Source organism: Eurytemora carolleeae, unplaced genomic scaffold (assembly GCF_000591075.1).
Source record: "Eurytemora carolleeae unplaced genomic scaffold, Eaff_2.0 scaffold4, whole genome shotgun sequence".
Taxonomy (NCBI): Eukaryota; Metazoa; Arthropoda; class Copepoda; order Calanoida; family Temoridae; genus Eurytemora; species Eurytemora carolleeae.
In genome coordinates this window covers 2704-21930 of record NW_019396191.1, presented here as the reverse complement: position 1 = coordinate 21930, position 19227 = coordinate 2704, and the positions used below count along the sequence as shown (strand labels likewise).

General features: G+C 32.3%; 1 protein-coding gene across 1 annotated transcript in view; it reads right to left on the bottom strand.

The window, feature by feature from the left end:
- The window catches only part of LOC111697747 (transmembrane and TPR repeat-containing protein 2), a gene marked incomplete at its 5' end in the record, with an annotated part of 21752 nt that continues 2525 nt past the window's right edge, over nucleotides 1-19227 (bottom strand). The window contains 12 exons of the mRNA XM_023467854.1: nucleotides 1-640; nucleotides 6221-6297; nucleotides 6895-6957; nucleotides 7453-7533; nucleotides 7970-8049; nucleotides 9402-9435; nucleotides 9826-9861; nucleotides 10968-11141; nucleotides 14104-14180; nucleotides 14514-14917; nucleotides 17396-17487; nucleotides 19077-19162. Of these exons, the coding sequence (XP_023323622.1) occupies nucleotides 519-640; nucleotides 6221-6297; nucleotides 6895-6957; nucleotides 7453-7533; nucleotides 7970-8049; nucleotides 9402-9435; nucleotides 9826-9861; nucleotides 10968-11141; nucleotides 14104-14180; nucleotides 14514-14917; nucleotides 17396-17487; nucleotides 19077-19162 (1326 nt within the window). The remainder of the gene's footprint in view (nucleotides 641-6220; nucleotides 6298-6894; nucleotides 6958-7452; nucleotides 7534-7969; nucleotides 8050-9401; nucleotides 9436-9825; nucleotides 9862-10967; nucleotides 11142-14103; nucleotides 14181-14513; nucleotides 14918-17395; nucleotides 17488-19076; nucleotides 19163-19227) is intronic.

Genomic DNA, 19227 nt, shown 5'->3' with positions numbered 1-19227 from the left:
TTAAATTTTAAACTTTATTCAAAAATGTTTTTTATACGGTACAAAATTTGGCACAAAAAAAGGTCTACAATCGTGATCAAATTTTCCTACATTCATGATCGTTTACTCGAGATTCATGATCATTTACTTCTGGTTTATGATCATTTACTCGAAATTCATGATCATTTACTCGAGATTCATGATTATTTACTACTGGTTTATGATCGTTTATTCGAGATTCATGATCATTTACAACTGGTTCATGATCATTTACTCCTGGTTCATGATCAATAACTACAATTTCATGATCATTTACTCCCTGCTCATTATCATTTACTCCTGGTTCATGATCATTTACTCCTGGTTCATGATCATTTGCTCCTGTTTCATGATCATTTTCTCCTGTTTAATGATCATTTACTCCTGTTTCATGATCATTAACTCCTGGTTCATGATCATTTGCTCCTGCTTCATGATCATTTACTCCTGGTTTATGATCATTTACTCCTGGTTTAAGATCATTTACTCCTAGTTCATGATCATTTACTCCCAGGCTCATTTTTTCCATGGTATTTTCTTTCAAGATCATTATGATGCTGATGCTTGTTATTTGCTATTTTCAACTTTTGAACTTCTTCCTTGCAGTCAGACAGCAATCGTACTGCAGTTCGTGTGTTTACAAACAATATACTATTATATTGAAAACTGGCTTGGGAACCCAGTTTTGTCTGGACTTTGGATAAACAAAACTAGTTTAAAAAATGTCAGCAAATTTGGTCCAGCCTTTTGGCCAGCTATAGCTATCATTTTTCCACATAATAATATAGTTGTAATATCTGTTTGTCTGACTGTCTATTTGACCGATCATAATTCAGAAACCCCTGAACCGATTTGCCTCAAATTTTTAATGTCGAACTCGGGAGAACCAAGGTAATGTTCTTAGCTTGGTTTTAAATAGTTTACCTTGAGTGGATCGACATTTATAGCCAAAATTTAGTTTCCCGGTAAAATTTTCCAATTACGGGTAAACGGCGGGAGTACCTGGGCAACGCTAGGTTACCGAGCTAGTAATATTTATGTATATATATGAGCGAAGAGCTTTATTATAAAGATCACATTTAAGAATTCTTCATTATGTTTTCATTGTATTGCAATTTAAGCTTTATCTATAAAAATATATAATTCCAAATTTTTACGCTTTTTTCGTTCCTATTTGGCTCAATAAAAGATTACTAGAAATCTATATATAAATTTGGCTTGTCTGTCTGTTTGTCTGTCTGGGTGTTTGTTTGTTTGTACCCAATAAACGTCAAAACGGCTGAACCGATCGGGCCCACAGGGAAGGTTTATGAATGATAAAAGTTTTTAAAAAATGTGTTTTAAAGGTTTTTAATTTGGTAAAAAATTTAAATTCTTGAAAATCCGCGAATTTTTTTTTTTAAATCCGCAAAAATTTGTTCTTCTTTGTTTTAAAATGTAAACAAAAAGAACATGTTCACAATTTAAATAGAAGATGGGCGCGAAGCGCCCTAAAAGCCTAGTATTTTAAAATTTCTCTAAATTTGATTGAGCAAGGGAGCAGTTTTGTTAAATTTAAAATTGCACAAGTTTTGATAAATTTGTCTTGTTTTAGTTCTATATTTGCATAAGCTACAAGTTCTTATATATTAGAAAATTAAATTGGTTTAATTTATATTCATGAAGTTCAATTAGTTCTGAGGAGTAGGAATATAAATATTTATAAACAGGTGGTTACTGGATATATGTATATCTATACATACACTTTGCTTGGGCGTATGTTTGTTTGTCTGCCCGTTTGTATGTAATAAACGTAAAAACGGCTAAACCGATCGGGCCCAAATTTTGTGCATGATCTTAAGGAAGGTTAATGGCTGCTCTAAATTACAAAAATATGTGTCCAAAAGTTTTTGATTTTTGTAAAATTTTGAAAATTCGCGGGAAAATATCATCAAATCCGCGAATTTTTTGTTGTTTTTGTTTTATAAGATGCTCACAGTCAGACAGAGCCACAGTTAAAAGTTGAAATAGAAGCCAGTATATATAGATATAAAGATATACAATATATATACATTTCAGAAAAATTCTGAATTATTCCACCTTGCGAATTTTTATTTATTCAAATTTTGTACCAAAAATTAAAAATCTAAATCTAAATCACAAAAAATGTGTTTGACACAAACATACTATTTTCAGTATATAATGATATCCTTTTACAAAGTTATCGTTCGGTCGAAAAATAAAATTAATTGAATCCCATATAAAAATGATAAAAAATTACGTTAAATATTTTATATTTTTTTAACGTTTATTTTTTTTCTACAGTTGGAGTACCCTGCGTTGCCCAGAATATATTTGGGGGTGTGCAGTGGAATAGAAAGACGTCTTTTGAACTTAAGTTCTGTACTTAAAACATTAACTAACCTAAGAAACATTTATTAAATCAGTACTATTGTCCTTTGTAAAAATTTAAAATCTTTAAAAATCCCGGAACATGCCTAACTTTAGCTGTAAGAATGATTGCAGTAGTTTATTTAAAATAAACCTGAAATACTGCTTTATAAGATGATCGATTCAATTCAAATCTAAATCATACCAACAATGATTTTAAATCAAGTCTGAAATTGAAAAATATATAGAAATTCTTTTCTTTCTTTATGCAAGAGGGAAGGAGCGGGAAGGAGGGGGAAGGAGGGGAAGGCGGGGAACATTTGGTTCAGCCGTTTGACCAGCTATATAGCTAACAATATGTATTATACAGAGCCATGACCAAAAAATATAATTAAAGATTTCAAACAACAAATTTATCCAAAATATTTATGTCATTTTCCTTAAGATATTTTCTTGCGTAAATAACCAAAATTTTTATTTAATTTTTATTTTATAAACGACATTTAAACACGGGAGGGTGTGGTGTCTAGGCCCTCTTGGGTTGTTTCGTTTTTCATTTTTTCTAAAACGAATGTTTTGTCGAGAGAAATAACCAGAATGTTTTCTGATCTGACCTATTGGATTTCTGATCTGACTTATTGGATTTCTGATCTGACCTATTGGATTTCTGATCTGACCTATTGGATTTCTGATCTCAGGACTTTCCGACCAAAAATGTGTTTTGTCTTTATAGGTCGTCATTAACGATCGTCAAAAATTAAATCGACATACGTTCGTTAACCAAACGACAAACTTATTCAAAAACGAGCGTTTTTAAAAAACGAACAGTCGTGGTCGTTTTTTAAAAAAATCGTTTCGTTTTTCATTTTTTCTTTGTCGTTTTTAAAACGAAAAGATCGTTTTCAAAAAAGTAAAAAGAATCCATCCCTAGTGGTGTTTTTAGCATGAAGAGTTATGTGTATTCTGTTTGTTTTTGGTCGTTTTTTGCCTCTTTTTTTACTTTCAGGGACCTAATTTGGCACAGTAAATAAAAAAGCAATTGTTTTTAAAGTTGTTTTCAAAATTGTGTATTGTTTATACCATTTGGTTTTCTTACATTAGCCCAAATGTTGACATCTAACAGAATGTATGGGCGGAAAACGACCCAGAAACGATCTTACGATCATGTTGTAACGATTGTTTTCGGATCATTTTTCAATTTTATTTTAGGATAAAAATATTGCAAGTTTTTAAAAATCGATTTACAACCTCTCCTAAAGTACAATGTTGTCGAATTGAACAGTATCTGATTGACATATGTTAAATTTCCTAATTATCTCTTAGTATGAGTGTATAGTAATAGATACTAATCTCTTAATTAGTCCCAACTGTAATTATAGTGATGTCTAAATCAATTAATCTGTCAAATTCTTTTGTTCAATTGAAACATACTTTCAGCCCAATAGATTAGAAATTGATTTTAACAGGAAAATGTACAAACCAACCCTACTCTAACGTGCTTTTTAACAACCTCCCCCCCTCCCCCACTCACGCTTTTTAAACTACCCCTGATAGAACCACCGACCACGCCTCTTCCCCCCTCTCCCCTCCTCCCTTCTATCCTCCCTGGCAGGTGCATATATAGGTATCCAAGTAAAACGGCAGACTGCAAAATTAGTTAGAATTAGAAAAGGAAAGAATAAAAATTATTACCAAAGGAAGGGGGGAGGGGGACGGTAGACTGTAGNTTTGCACCTTGTTTCCTTAAAACAGTTTTAATTTTAGCACCTGTAACTTTATTATCACATTTCTTGCTGGATTACTATAGTACGACAGCTTGAGACCATTCTTGTAATAAATTAGTACTAGTAAAATATTTTGTTATTAGTTAATACAGCTGTTTAATATTATTTAAAGGGATAAGTCATTTAAGGGTACCGTTGTGAATCGGGCATTCCCATATTTGAACGCGGAGACTGGAGAGTCACTTGAAATTTCGATTATAGTCCCTTTAAAAGATATCTATTGCTTATACTTAAAGGATTAAATGATAAAAATCTGCCTGATAAGTCCACACCGTCTCCCCCCCCCCTTTTCTTTGCAATTGACTTCTATGATGTTTATATAATATTGGTATGAAGGACAGATTAAGGACAGTTTGGCAACTACCCCCTAGGTTTTATGTAATGCATGCAGTTAACCGTGTGTCCCACTAAAATGATTATGTAATGCATGCAGTCATTCGTGTGTCCCACTAAAACGATTATGCAATGCATGCAGTTAACCGTGTGTCCCACTAAAATGCTTATATAATGCATGCAGTTAACCGTGTGTCCCACTAAAACGATTATGTAAAGCATCCAGTTAACCGTGTGTCCCACTAAAACGATTATGTAATGCATGGAGTTAACTGTGTGTCCAACTAAAATGATTATGTAATTTATGCAGTTAACCGTGTGTCCCACTAAAATGATTATGCAATTTATGCATTTAACCGTGTGTCCCACTAAAATGCTTATATAATGCATACAGTTAACCGTGTGTCCCACTAAAATGATTATGTAATGCATGCAGTTAACCGTGTGTCCCACTGAATGATAATGTTATGCATGCAGTTAGCCGTGTGTCCCACTAAAATTAAAAATGAAGACGATCAAGAATTTTATGAATTTGAGCTACGCAATAGTAACGTCTTTGAACTACCAATTCTGCCAGTTCAAATTTAAACCACTGATTCAAATATAAAGATTAAGTCAGGTTTAGAATAGACATTCAAATTCATTAAATTCGGTCCTATAGTATAAACTAGCTGGAGTGTCCTATAGTATAAACTAGCTGGAGTGTCCTATAGTATAAACTAGCTGGAGTGTCCTATAGTATAANAGGTCGGGAAAGGAGGGGGAATTTCTAAAATATGATCTTTTTAAAGTATTGAAGGGTGGGTGAGGTTGGGGAGGGGGTGCTTAATTAGAGCTTCCCATGCATGGAAAAAAAGGGAAATAATCCTTAATTGGAGATAATTCACATAAGGAGAAGAAGAACAACAACAACATCAACAACATCAACAACAACAACAACAACATCAAGAACAACATCAACAACATCATCAAGAATAACATGAAGGGAAAAAAGAAAAAAATACTTTGAAGGAAGGAAGGAAAGAAATCTGAACTGGTTTCCATTTTAGAAAATTATATTTTGCAATTTCCATAAATTTTCAGCATTAAAAATTGAAAACCAATTTGGTAAGCTTACACTCATTTACAAGGATTAATAGGAAAATATTTGGAATTTTGTGTTATATTTGGAAAATGAAATCTATGTATATTCATTTGGTTTTTCCATTTATAAGTTGTCGGTTTGTTAGTTTGTGTCCAAACCGGTTTAACCCGATAGGCCGAAATGACCCCGGAGAAAGTTTATGACTGGTAAAAAAAATTTTACCTCAAAAAGTTTTCATCTAAAAACTGTTTAAAAATCCACTAATAAACACAGAAATTTGCACATTTAATGTTTTTATAAGGTACTAGCTTGGGAACCCAGCGGTGCAAGCTGTTTACCGTTTACTGGGAAACTAAGTTTTCGCTATTAAAGTTGACCCACTCAATTTAGAATCTCAAAACCAAGCTGAGAATATTCCCGTGGGTGATCCGAGTTCCCAAATCAAAATTTGAGGCACATCAGTCCAGGAGTTCCTGAGCTATGATCGGACAATTACATCTATATAGAATTGCATTAAAAAGCTAAAACTATCATAGAAAACTTAGTATTTAAAATGGGATTGTGATCTGTAATTGTTATAATATTGTTCTTATTTTAATAATTATATTTTTAATAATGCTTGTAAACATTCCTGCAGTAGGTTGACATTCTCTGAACTTTAGACAAATTGAGAAATAATAAACAGCTTTCTTGTAATGTCGTCTTTGCCTTCATAATAATTCATGTACACTGATTTTTTGGCTTTTATAAAAATGTTTGAAAATAGAACAATATGGGGGGGGGCCGGGGGGGGGGGTTCTGTCAAGGAAGAATCAATATTTATTCTAGACTTCAAGAATTTTTTAAAAAAGTTTTAAAAAATTTAAAGTGGGAAAACAAAAAATAAAATAGATTCTATTAATCCTGCTATTATTTCTATTAAATGTTTCTATGAAGTGGCCGAAACTATCCCTAATAGGCAGATATTCTTTTGTGTAAGCCAGAGATGGGCGTCGTTTCTTAAAACCGAACTAATAAATAACGATTTTAAACCATTCGAAAGAACTTTTTTTTTAAATCGCTTTTTTACTAAACAAACAGTTCTATTGAACAAACAAATTTACTGAACGAGAAATTTTACTAAACGAACGATTTTTTTGAACGAACAAATAATTTTTCAGTGAGAAAACGATTTAAATAGATGGCAAATGAACAATAAGTTTGAGAACGAAAGGGAAAAAAGCAGAAAGCGCCCATCTCTAAAGACTCCCCTAAAATACTGTACTGTAGATTGTACAGTGTGTACACTGTGTACATGAAATGTTCCTGTATAGATCTGCAAGATTGTACAATGATGTTGTGTGACTAGGATCCAACAACAAAGCTTTTCTAAAAAAGTAACATCACATTTAAAAGTGATTGTTTGTCTATTCAATTATCATTTATAACGTTTAAAAGTGATTGTTCGTCTATTCAATTATCATTTATAACGTTTAAAAGTGATTGTTCGTCTATTCAACTATCATTTATAACGTTTAAAAGTGATTGTTCGTCTATTCAATTATCATTTATAACGATTAAAAGTGATTTCAATCCAGTGCTTGAATTCAGGCCCTCAAATACACCTTACAAAGATTTTAAACAAAGTATGTTTAAGAAAAAATGTAAACCATGTTGATTATTAAACCACCATCTTCCCCCCAACAAAATTATGCTTTCCTACGGATAACTACTTCTTTTTCTATCTTGGAAAAAGATATATTATATATCTATCTTAATTTCTTACTGTATAAGAGAGCTTTGCCCCCCCCCCCCACTTACAGTTTAGTACCTGGTCACTTGAAATATCGTTGACAGTCTGTTTAAGTTTAAAGAGTGTATAACCTGAGAAGAAACTCTATTTCCGTTTCGTTGTCAGATAGAGTTGCAAGATTATTCCAAGCAATCACGTAGCTAGGCCACAGCCTGAAATATAACGTAGCTAGGCCACAGCCTGAAATATAACGTAGCTAGGCCACAGCCTGAACGTAGCTAGGCCACAGCCTAAAATATAACATAGCTATGGGAACAGCCTAAAATATAACGTAGCTAGGCCACAGCCTGAAATATAACGTAGCTAGGCCACAGCCTGAAATATAACGTAGCTAGGCCACAACCTGAAATATAACGTAGCTAGGCCACAGCCTAAAATATAACATAGCTATGGGAACAGCCTAAAATATAACATAGCTCTGGGAACAGCCTAAAATATAACTTAGCTAGGCCACAGCCTAAAATATAACGTAGCCAGGCCACAAATAAATTAAATTTAAATCAAACTTTTTTTTTGATTCTGTACCTGGACAAATCTCAAAATTAATTTTTTTTGTTTGTTAAAACCTGTTTTTTATGGCTCATGCACCTTATGGCTTCCTTGTAGCATAGTTTAGCTGTTTCCTGGTTTCCATTGTCTAGGGCCATGTTTCCATAATTGTAGAAAATCTAAAATATATTAATATTCCCATAATTGTAAAAAATTTAAAATATATTTATATTTCCATAATTGTAGAAAATATAAAATATATTTATATTTCAAAATTGTAGAAAATATAAAATATATTTATGTCTCCATTATTGTATAGTAGAAAATCTAAAATATATTTATTTTTCCATAACTGTAGACAATCTAAAATATATTAATATTTCCATAATTGTAGAAAATATAAAATATATTAATATTTCCATGATTGTAGAAATATATAAAATATATTCATGTTTCCATAATTGTAAAAAATCTAAAATATATTTATATCCCATAATTGTAGAAAATATAAAATATATCAATTTTTCCATAATTGTAGAAAATATTAAATATATTAATATTTCAAAATTGTAGAAAATCCAAAATATATTCATATTTCCATGATTCTAGAATATATGAAATATATGAAAAGAATTTTTGTATTCTTGACATGGGATCGAATTTAATTAATTTAAGCTACGTCGCTGAGCCTCCTACTGCCGGTTCAAATTTGAACCATCAATTCAAAATTAAAGATTAAGGAAGTATTTAAATGGTGATTCAGATTTGAACAGGCGGTAAGCAGTTTAGATTCATTAAATTCGGTCCATGGTCAATATATAATTCAAATTCTTTTGAAATCATAGGAAAGCCTACAACAAGGAAGCAGATTTTTTAATTGATATTGCACGTATATACCTGGGGATTCATTTCACTGTAATAATGCAATTTCAAGTTTTATTAAATTTTGAATTTCAAACTAAAAATTTAACTTTTTAATGAATTTACTGAGTAGTGTAGTCAGCAGTTTACTTCAGGAAAGGTTGCAAAGTTTGAAGAGAAAAAAAAATACAAGAATTTTTAAATTTCAAATATACAAAATAGTTTTTCATCTTTACACAAATTTACGTATTTTAAATGATTAAAGACGCCCAATCGAATATGTCAATAAAAAACTTGTCAATTTCTGAGTATGACACAAACATTTGCAATGTTTTTTTTAAAATTATTTTTAATGCTTAAAGAAAAAGACAACAATGTTTGAAGGAAAAAATATATTTTCAATTTTTGAAGACACAAAATATATTTCAAGGTTCAAAAACTCGAAAATATACTTTTATTGTTAAAAAATATATTTTGATTTTTTGAATATGAAAAATACATGAGTCTGATGTTTGAAGTTAAAAATCTAGTTTTAATTTTCGAAGACCTATAAATATATTTGTGATGTTAGAAGTGGAAGAAATATTATAGTTTGTAAACACAAAAAAAACATTTTCAATTTTCGAAGTTAAAAAATATTTCCAAAGTACTAATTATCTTCATTGTGTACCTTGGCATTTGTTTGTGTACTTTGAAGCCCAGATCTGGTTCAAATCATAATATTTTATTTATTTTTATTTATTGTTTTTCAGGTTCCAACTTTTTATTTAAATGAACTGTAAGCGTATTTACTAGTGACCCTCCAAAGGAAAAAGGAGAATGCCCAATTTACAACGGTACCCTTAAACCCTTTTTACGCAGCATTGAGTTCACATTGTATGCAGTGGGTCATGCATGAATGCCACTTGAAATTACGCTTACAGGCAGTCCCTTTAAATTGATTCCAAAATCATGAATTTCAAACCATAAAAGGTAGTTCACAAGAACTATAAATTTTGCACTGTTATTGTTATTTGGTTTCTAGAAAAAATGTTTTTTGTTGAATTTTAGTTAAAAATAAATATGGATATTTAGTGATAAAATAGTTAATATTCCTGAATAAAGCCAGTCTTGAATTCCAGGCGAAATTTCTGTTTTATAAAAGAAATCTCACTGATTAATGTTTGTTATACATATTTCTTCTTAAAGGGAGTGTTCGCGAAAAATGAAAGGGGATATTGGCTTACGGCGAAAATAAGCGCTTTTGATCACTACTAATCTTACTTCTATCTGTTGCGTCTATCAGGAGAAAATTGTTAAAAACGACTCATACTAAAGAACGTAGCGTCCATACAAATTCAGAAAGTTGCAACATTTAACTCGGATCGTAAAATAATCAATTTAATTCCAAGCAAAGTATTCCGATATTAGGACCAATAGTCATTGATTATTTTTCGACGCATTCGTATATATTTATTATTTCATAATAGTTATTTCATTTTGAAACAGGAATAAATGTTTTCAAAGTTAATATTATGAAATATCAACTATATACAAAATACAACCAAATATGTTCTTAAGCTTTCGCTGGAAACCCCACGTACAAACCTTTCTACAGAAATATATCGCCACTCTGCTTGAGTATGAAATTATTTTTTCCATAATATTGTTGACTTTGAAATTATTTTTTAACTTTAATGAAAACATATTACTTAGATTTTGATTTCAATGTTTTCAGTAACTCTTATGAGTAATTTCAAAATTGTTCTTAATTAAAATTCATAAATAAATATCATTGTCCTTTAGGTTAAATTTTTTATAGTAATGGGCTAATTTAGATTTTTTAATCACCCACCGTCACTAACTTTGCTTCAGTTCGATAGTTGAAAATAAACCATGGGGCTCTATTCAATTATCATTTATAACGTTTAAAAGTGATTGTTCGTCTATTCAATTATCATTTATATTTGCCACAAAATGTAATTTTCTAATTCCTATATCCTTACAATCTAATGGTGTAGACCTTTACACTATCAGGTTACCAAGATAAAGGAATCAGATTGTGTTGCAAGTAATCAGTTTCTTTGTCGGAAACAGAAGGGAGATACAACTGACGCGGCTGGCCCTACCATATGATTATACATGCTTTGCAGACGGGTACTCCATTTGAATAAGAAATATTTGTCTGATGTACAATTACCGCGTATACAATATTACTCCTTTGTCTGAAATGAATGAGAATAAAAGTGAGATTTTCCTTGTGAATGTTTTTCCTCCAAATGAGAGGAGTGTGATCAGGATGAGAATTTGTATCATCTTCTCCGTCCATCCTTTTCCGTATTCTCTCATCCATCTGTATTCTCTGATCCCTCCTTCTCCGTTCCTTCTCATACTTCCTTCTCTATATCCTCTCATTCGAACCAGTAACTTTCTATACAACAACCATGCTCATTGGTCAAATACACTGTCAAAAGAAATCTTATGGTGTGATCAACCTAAATGACCAAAGACAGTTCAATCTATCTAACACCCTGATAAAAGAAATTATGGTTCATGAATGGTTTATTTATTTCTTCTCCTGGCCAAAAGTTTATTTTTTGATTAGAAGTCCAAAATCAGGAGAGCAAAAGCTTCAGCTAAAATGGTGTTTGCCTCTTTCATGTGTAAAGATTTAAGAACACTGAAAAATAGACAACCCTGAGATCTAGTCATACAATGTTTGGACAGCTTCGACTTTTTTGTAGCCCTAGGCGTAAACAATATAAAAATGCAAAGTTCTTGTCTTTAACTTAAGTTGAAACGGAGTAAATAGCAAAATACAGCTTGTAGTTTAGCGTGAGAACGTGCACATCTTGGTTTGCAGTGAGAAGCTTTATTGGGAAACTTTTAAAAATGATACTTTTTATGTGACTATCAAATAAAAAAAAACTTTTGCATAGTAGAACATGGTGATATTTTAATGATACAAATTAAAAATAGAATCTTTGCATTCAAATTTTCTTTTTCTGTCATATTTAATTAGGAACAAATAATGAACTCCCCATCCCAAACAAAATAATGAACTCCCCATCCCAAACAAAATAATGAACTCCCCATCCCAAACAAAATAATGAACTCCCCATCCCAAACAAAAAATAATGAACTCCCCATCCCAAACAAATAATGAACTCCCCATCCCAAACAAAAATAATGAACTCCCCATCCCAAACAAAATAATGAACTCCCCATCCCAAACAAAAAATTGAAGAGATGATATATCTTTATAAATTAAATAAAAGATTCATTTTATTGATCAATCAATCAATCAAATCTTCTGAGGTGGTGTGATGATATAAATCTCTATTTCTTATTCCGAATCTTTCCTTCTTCATTTCTTTTAAATAATTGATTTTCTTTTACAGAATTTGGCAGTCCCACTGATTCTTCTTTATTCTTTGAATTTACAAATTGGATAAAATTTCCCATCACTTTGTAAAACTACTGAGGCTTTGCTCTAAGAAGTCTGGCTGTTAGTGCTAGTTTGATGTTAGCATTTCTAGAAACTTGGTTGAGAATAGGAATCAGGAATCAGGAATCAGGAATCAGGAATCAGGAATCAGGAATTAGAAATCAGAAATCAGAAATCAGGAATCAGAAATCAGAAATCAGAAATCAGGAATCAGGAATCAGGAATCAGGAATCAGAAATCAGGAATCATAAAATTCTGCATCTTGGGATCAATCGAAACGATCTCCATCCTATCCTGACAATGGATTAATTGTATGCCTCTTAGCTTTGTTTACAAACAATATGTACTGCAGTGTTTACGTATTAACGCTGAGATTGTTAAAAGAGAAGGAATTAATAATTTAAATCATCAGGGACATTTTTTCAACCTTGGAAGTTCCTTTTTTACTAATTTATTTTTTTTTTCTGTAAAAAATTTAACAATCCCTTTCGCCAAGAGTAGAAAACTTTAGAATTGTGGATATCGAGATCAATGCTTGATCTTCTCTTTTGTTAATCTCAAGATTAATTAATTCTTAAGTTTGTATCAACAAAAGTGTAAATAACTCAACCAATCGAGTGGGGTTTGGTGAAACCAGAACATCCAATCAGAGAAGCCGGGAAATTTGAAATTTTGCGCGATATTTCATGAGAGAACTCTTGTAATAAATATTAGATAGATAATAGATAAATTGGGATTTAAACTGATTGTATCTGTAGGTGCAGATACCTGAGAATATGGATTGATAATGACTATGGTATTCGTGTGAACCTTGAGTTCCTGATTCAGTTGTACCTGGATTGATACAGATCTGAAAGCAGTTTTGGGAGTAGGGCATTTACTACACATTCATTGGCCGGAAACTGGCAAGGAGAGAAAAATAAAGTAAAAGAGCGGATTAAGAATTAAATTAAAAGTGTCAACATTGGATATTCAGATTAAGCGATCGGGATTAAAGGTATTCAATTCTAAGGTTCCCAGCTCAGTATAGATGCAGGGTTCCTCTAACCAGAGTTTGGTAGCTTTGGAAGGATACTAGTAGATGGCATAGTAACGTATTTGAACAAGAGGACTAATATGTCCCATTCTCTTCCCCTACTGAGAGAACACTTAAACTCTCTCTACTCTAGGTTAATCAGGAGATAAAGGTTTCTAACCCAGTTTACTGAGTTAACCTAACAGCTAACCCGATGTATGCACTTACATATAGAGTAAAGGTGAAGGGTTAATCAACATTGAATGTCCAATACCAATACTTTTAAGACCAAATATCTACTTCATGTTCAAGAGAAAGTAAAAAGTGTCAAAACTGTGAATCATTAATTCTCATTTCGAAATAGTTTTTCTTTAACTTAACAAATTGATAGCGAATTCTGCATACATTAGTTCATGGTATTAGAAAACGTATTACAGTGGACTGGACATTTTTTTTAAACAGAAATTTTGTCCATTTCTAGAATTACAGTTAGAAGTGGACATAGCCCTGGTTTGGAGCTAATGTCCCCTGTAATTGCTATTTCCAAATTTAGTTTACATTAAAACTGGCTTCCGGGAATATGCCCTCCATTTTGGTTGGATATGGAGAAGTTTAAACTGTCGACCAAAAGTATTAGCAGACAGAGAGAAGACCAAGAAATATGAGAACTAAGTCAGGGGCAGCCGTAGTACATTTGAATTTCCGAGCCGGGTCAACCTTTCCGGTCCCAGTTTGTACTGTATCGCCCGGACGTTGGGTAAATAAAGCAGACACTTAATAGGACTAGCCGGTGCAACAAGATGGACGTGGTCAGACTTTAGGTTTAATTTACTTTTACTAGAGGGTCAGGGGTAGATCAAACTGTCTTTGGTCATTTAAATCACAACAATAGTTTTTCAGAAACTATTTTTTAAGACATGAGTCTGGTTCCTTGCTCCTAGTGCCACTAGAACACAGAATCCAATACTAGGAACATACAAGATCCTTTCTGCTGCTACAAACCCAACCTGAAATGTTTACCTGTAAATTTTGTTGTGCTCATGCAATTTGCTTTGAGACTTTTTAATTTATTTTTCCTAAATTGCCAATCGCATGGGTTTACAAATTTGTCCCACAAAGAACGATTTAATATCTCGAATAAAAATAAACGACTGAAAAGCTATTAATTTTTGCAACCTTTTCTTTTGTTCAATAAATTTAAGCAGATGAAAAATAAAAGATTCAGTAATTCTTAATTTAAGTCTGTTTACGTGGTAAAACTGTACTTCTAAAACACGGTTTTGGGTACAATAAAAATTTATTTATTGCATTAATGATTAGTTGATTGATTTAATGTCTACCTGGAAAAACATATTTGAGGCTGGTAGGAAAGGAACAACAAGGAAGAGAAGACCAAAGGCCAAACTTTTCTGGAAGCTTTGACAATCATCGTCAGTAATGGACAAATCAGCTTCCTCTGATATGTTGTCATTTACGTCTCCGTTACGATAAACTGGATACACAGTCCCCGAAACCGTCTTTTCAAACCGCTCTTCGTCTTCGATCTTGCTGGAATCATCTTTATCCATCTCATCTTCATCTTCTATCTTACTGGAACCATCACTTTCTATTTTGGTAAAACCATTTGTCATTGTAGTGGAATCAATTCCGTCACTTTCGATCTTGGAGCCATCTCCATAACTTTTCATCTTATGAGAACCGTCTCCAGCCGCTTCCTTGTTCTCCAGTACCCGGTAGAGTATCCCTGTTGATAAAAAATCAATTTTTAAAATTGAATTTATATTTGATAGTTTGTTTGCAAAACATTTATCCTGAGAAGGGAAATCTATAAAGTGCCAAACTTGTCTCTCTCTAGTCTATAAGAACAAGTTTTAAAGTTTTAAAGTTTTAATAAAAATATTAATTGTTGTTAAATCTGTTTTGGTGTTATTTCTAAACACTTATTTTCCCCCAGTATTGTAAATTTGCTGTAAATTCAAATTTATGAATAAGAGTTTATAAACTATGAAAATGATCAGGTACTTTTCCAATATTACCATTTACAAATTGACGACTAGTCTAAAGGCTCGTTTCCGCTATAGATGGGTGCTTTCGGCTTTTTTTCATATTGTTTGTTTATTGTTCGTGAACGACCCATTTTGTTTGTTTTCAGTCAATCGTTCAAACAAAATTTATTTCGTTTATTTTTTCATTAAAAGATCGTTTATAAAAATCGTTCGTTCAGTAAAAAACGATCGTTTTTTCAAAAGTTTGTTAGAAAAATAACGTTGGTCCAGTAAAAAAGCGATGTTTTTTTTAAAAAGTTTGATAGAAAAAATCAATCCTGAAGTAAAAAAAGACAATATTTTAAGGGACTGTAAGTCTAATATTTTAAGGGACTGTAAGTCTAATATTTTAAGGGACTGTAAGTCTAATATCTTAAGGGACTGTAAGTCTAATTTCAAGTGACCCACCGTACAAAGAATGCAATGCCCGATTTACAACAGTACCCTTGAAACCTTAATCTGATCAAAAATGTTGAAGAACCCGGGGTTTTTCTAACTCAAAAAGGGTTTAATTCTGTGAGTTTCTTCCTTGCTTCTTATAAGCAAGGAATGCACAAAATCACTTTCGCAGCAAACCCGCAACTGTAAATAATCAGTTTAAAGAAACAGAAACATTCATATTTAATTCATACTTGAGAAAAAAAAGCTTTAAAGGTACTGTTAAGTAAATCGGGTTTGCATCGGGTCACTTAAAACTACGCTTACAGTCCCTTTAAGCTGATTTATTTTCTCATTAAAAAATGTTGTTGTGTAAACTTGATTGTGCTGTAGGATGTAGAGTATGATTTATATGCTAAAGTTATCTAAGGTTTGATAAATCTTGTCTTACAAAGCTCAAGTAATCTTCTCCTATCACAACACTTAACAAGCAACACGAACCAAATATCCAGGGAGGGGGGGGGGGCAGGGGATTTATTGAAGTGACGTAGAGTGCAATATACATTTTAAATTTTTAAAAGCAACAAAAATCGTTTATTTGGGAATAAAAGTTAGATGGCTGCCAAATATGCGACAAAAATCGCTTATTTGACTGCAAAAGTTGGATGACCACCACATAGCGATTTTTTAATTGAATATAAGCGATTTTTTCTCTCGTAATTGAAGGTGAGTAAAAAAGTGAAAAGCTTTAAAATTAAAAAGCATAAATTGTTAAAAAAATCTTTGTTAAAAATCATATTCATTGAATTTTGTATTTTAAAGAAAATGTTAAGGTGGAATTTTTGGCTTTTATAAGTTTTCTTGTTCAAAACAGGAGTTTAAAAACAACACTTTTAAGGGTTTTATATCAAAATATAATTTGAGCTGCAGAGAAAACCTTAAAAAGACATTTTAAAAAAAGAACTAAAAATATTTGGTCAATATACCCTTCATAACCTCTTCATTATTTAAAAAGTGTATGTAATCTACTTATATCTTAGGGTAGAGCAGAGTAGGATAGGATAGGTAACCTACTCACCTAGAAGGGTAGAGCAGAGTAGGATAGGATAGGTAACCTACTCACCTAGTAGGGTAGAGCAGAGTAGGATAGAATAGGTAACCTACTCAACTAGTATGGTAGAGCAAAGCAGGATAGAATAGGTAACCTACTCACCTAGTAGGGTAGAGCAGAGTAGGATAGAATAGGTAACCTACTCACCTAGTAGGGTGGAGCAGAGCAGGATAGAATAGGTAACCTACTCACCTAGTAGGGTAGAGCAGAGTAGGATAGAATAGAAAGCCCTACTCACCTTGTCGGGTAGAGAAGAGTAGGATAGAATAGGAAACCTACTCACCTAGTAGGGTATAGCAGAGTAGGATAAAATAGGAAACCTTCTCACCTAGTAGGGTAGAGCAGATTAGGATAGAATAGGTAACCTACTTACCTAGTAGGGTAAAGCAGAGTAGGATGAAATAGGAAACCTACTCCCCTAGTAGGGTAGAGCAGAGTAGGATAAAATAGGAAACCTACTCACCTAGTAGGGTAGAACAGAGTAGGATAGAATAGGTAACCTACTTACCTAGTAGGGTAGAGCAGGGCAGGATATAATAGGAAACCTACTCACCTAGTAGGGTAGAGCAGAGTAGGATAGAATAGGAAACCTACTCACCTAGTAGGGTAGAGCAGAGTAGGATAGAATAGGTAACCTACTCACCTAGTAGGGTAGAGCAGAGTAGGATAGAATAGGTAACCTACTCACCTAAAAGGGTTGAGCAGAGTAGGATAGAATATAGGTTTCTAAGATCTAGACAAGAATGAAGAAGAGGAACAGATCCCATCTGCCAGTCATAGCTGAATAAATTATAACAATAAAACACAATTGAATTAATAAGATAAATAAAGATGATTACATTTAGCACTTTAAGGGAGTGTTAACAAAATATCAAATAAAATCCTCCATTTAAAGGGACTGTAGGCGTAATTTCAAGTGACCTTTCATTTTATGAACAATTTATTTGTAAAGATAATTGTTTAATCTATCTGAAAATTGATCATTTTTAAATAAAGTTTCCCTTAAAAGTGTATTGTGGATTTAAACTTCAGGCTATAGCGAACACATAAATAGATACATATACAAGCAAAGAGCTTTATTATATAATATGTATATTGACAGTTACATATATAAGCAAAGAGCTTTATTATACAATATATATATTGACAGTTACATATATAAGCAAAGAGCTTTATTATACTATATATATATTGACAGTTAAAATCTTTATTTTTCAAAATAAATTTAAATGATAAAGTTGGACCAATGTTGTAAATAAGATAAATCCTTGAAGATTAACAAAATATAAGAATAATCTCTTGGATACTATATCCACGTAAAACAAAACAAACCAAAAAAAAAGATAAATATCTTTAAAAAAAAAAGAATTAAAATCCACAAAAAAATTAAAAATACAATTTCCCAAATTAGTCAGGACAGGACAGGACAGGACAGGACAGGGGCCAAACTGAAATCTAGAAAACTCTAAAAGCTCTTCAACCAATTGTTTAGACAGCCTCGACTTTAAAGTGTCGTTAAATTTTGACCTTTTAGCACATTTCTAACTTCAAAAGTTTGAAAGGAGTAGTTGGCAAAATACTGATTGTTCAATGAACAATTGATAAACCTAACTTTAGGCTCATTAGCTTAATTATTCAAGGTACATTGTCGTATACACAATGCTAAGTTCTATTTCCAGCTCATATTTTACAAATAATTATAAACAAAATTTTAACAAAATTTTAAGAAGAGCAGTGAATTATTTCTCTAACTTGTATCTTCTTTTTAGCTAATCTGCAGCTTTCAGTTTTGAACTCAACAACTGATTGAAGGTTCTCAGCTTCAAACATTGTTCAATATTCTTACAGGTTGGAAAAATAAAATTCACTGCATAAGCAGGGTTTGAAAATTCTGAGGATATTCATTGTCAGAATTCCGCCTTTATAAAGGAAAGGAGTGGATATTTTCGACAAAAGAATTTTGGTTCTTGTAAGTTCATCTCTGACACAGTGCTTAGAATACGGCCTCGTCTACATCAATCTTTTCCTTTCAGCTGGCAGAGTATACACTGGTATCATAGTGCATGGTGCACAAGCTATCCGGATTCGCTTTATATGTTTCCATTTTCCTTGTTTCTGGCAAGAGGGAGGGGGAAGAAAGAGAGAAAAAAAAACCACCTTCTCTGCACCATTAATTCCTTTTTTTCGAAGTAGGGTATAATGCCATGTTATTCCTTCCGGGGTTCTGTTCAGCCACAAGAATCTGGAGAGAGTTGTATAAGACTGACTAGTCTGAACTCCCTTGATGCTTACACATAGAACCAGATTCAATCGAAAGAATTTACACTGCTGGCTAAAGTTTCTCAAGTTTGCCATTTTCTCTCTCTCACCCTGTATCTCTGAATACTTTAAGAAGCGCCTCTGAAGACCCAGTTGTTGCCTCTCTGAAAGCTGAATGTATACTGCTCTTCTTTATCTATAATATTCAATCTATCCTCATTGAAACAGACACATATCTTTTCCCATATATGTTACATCCAT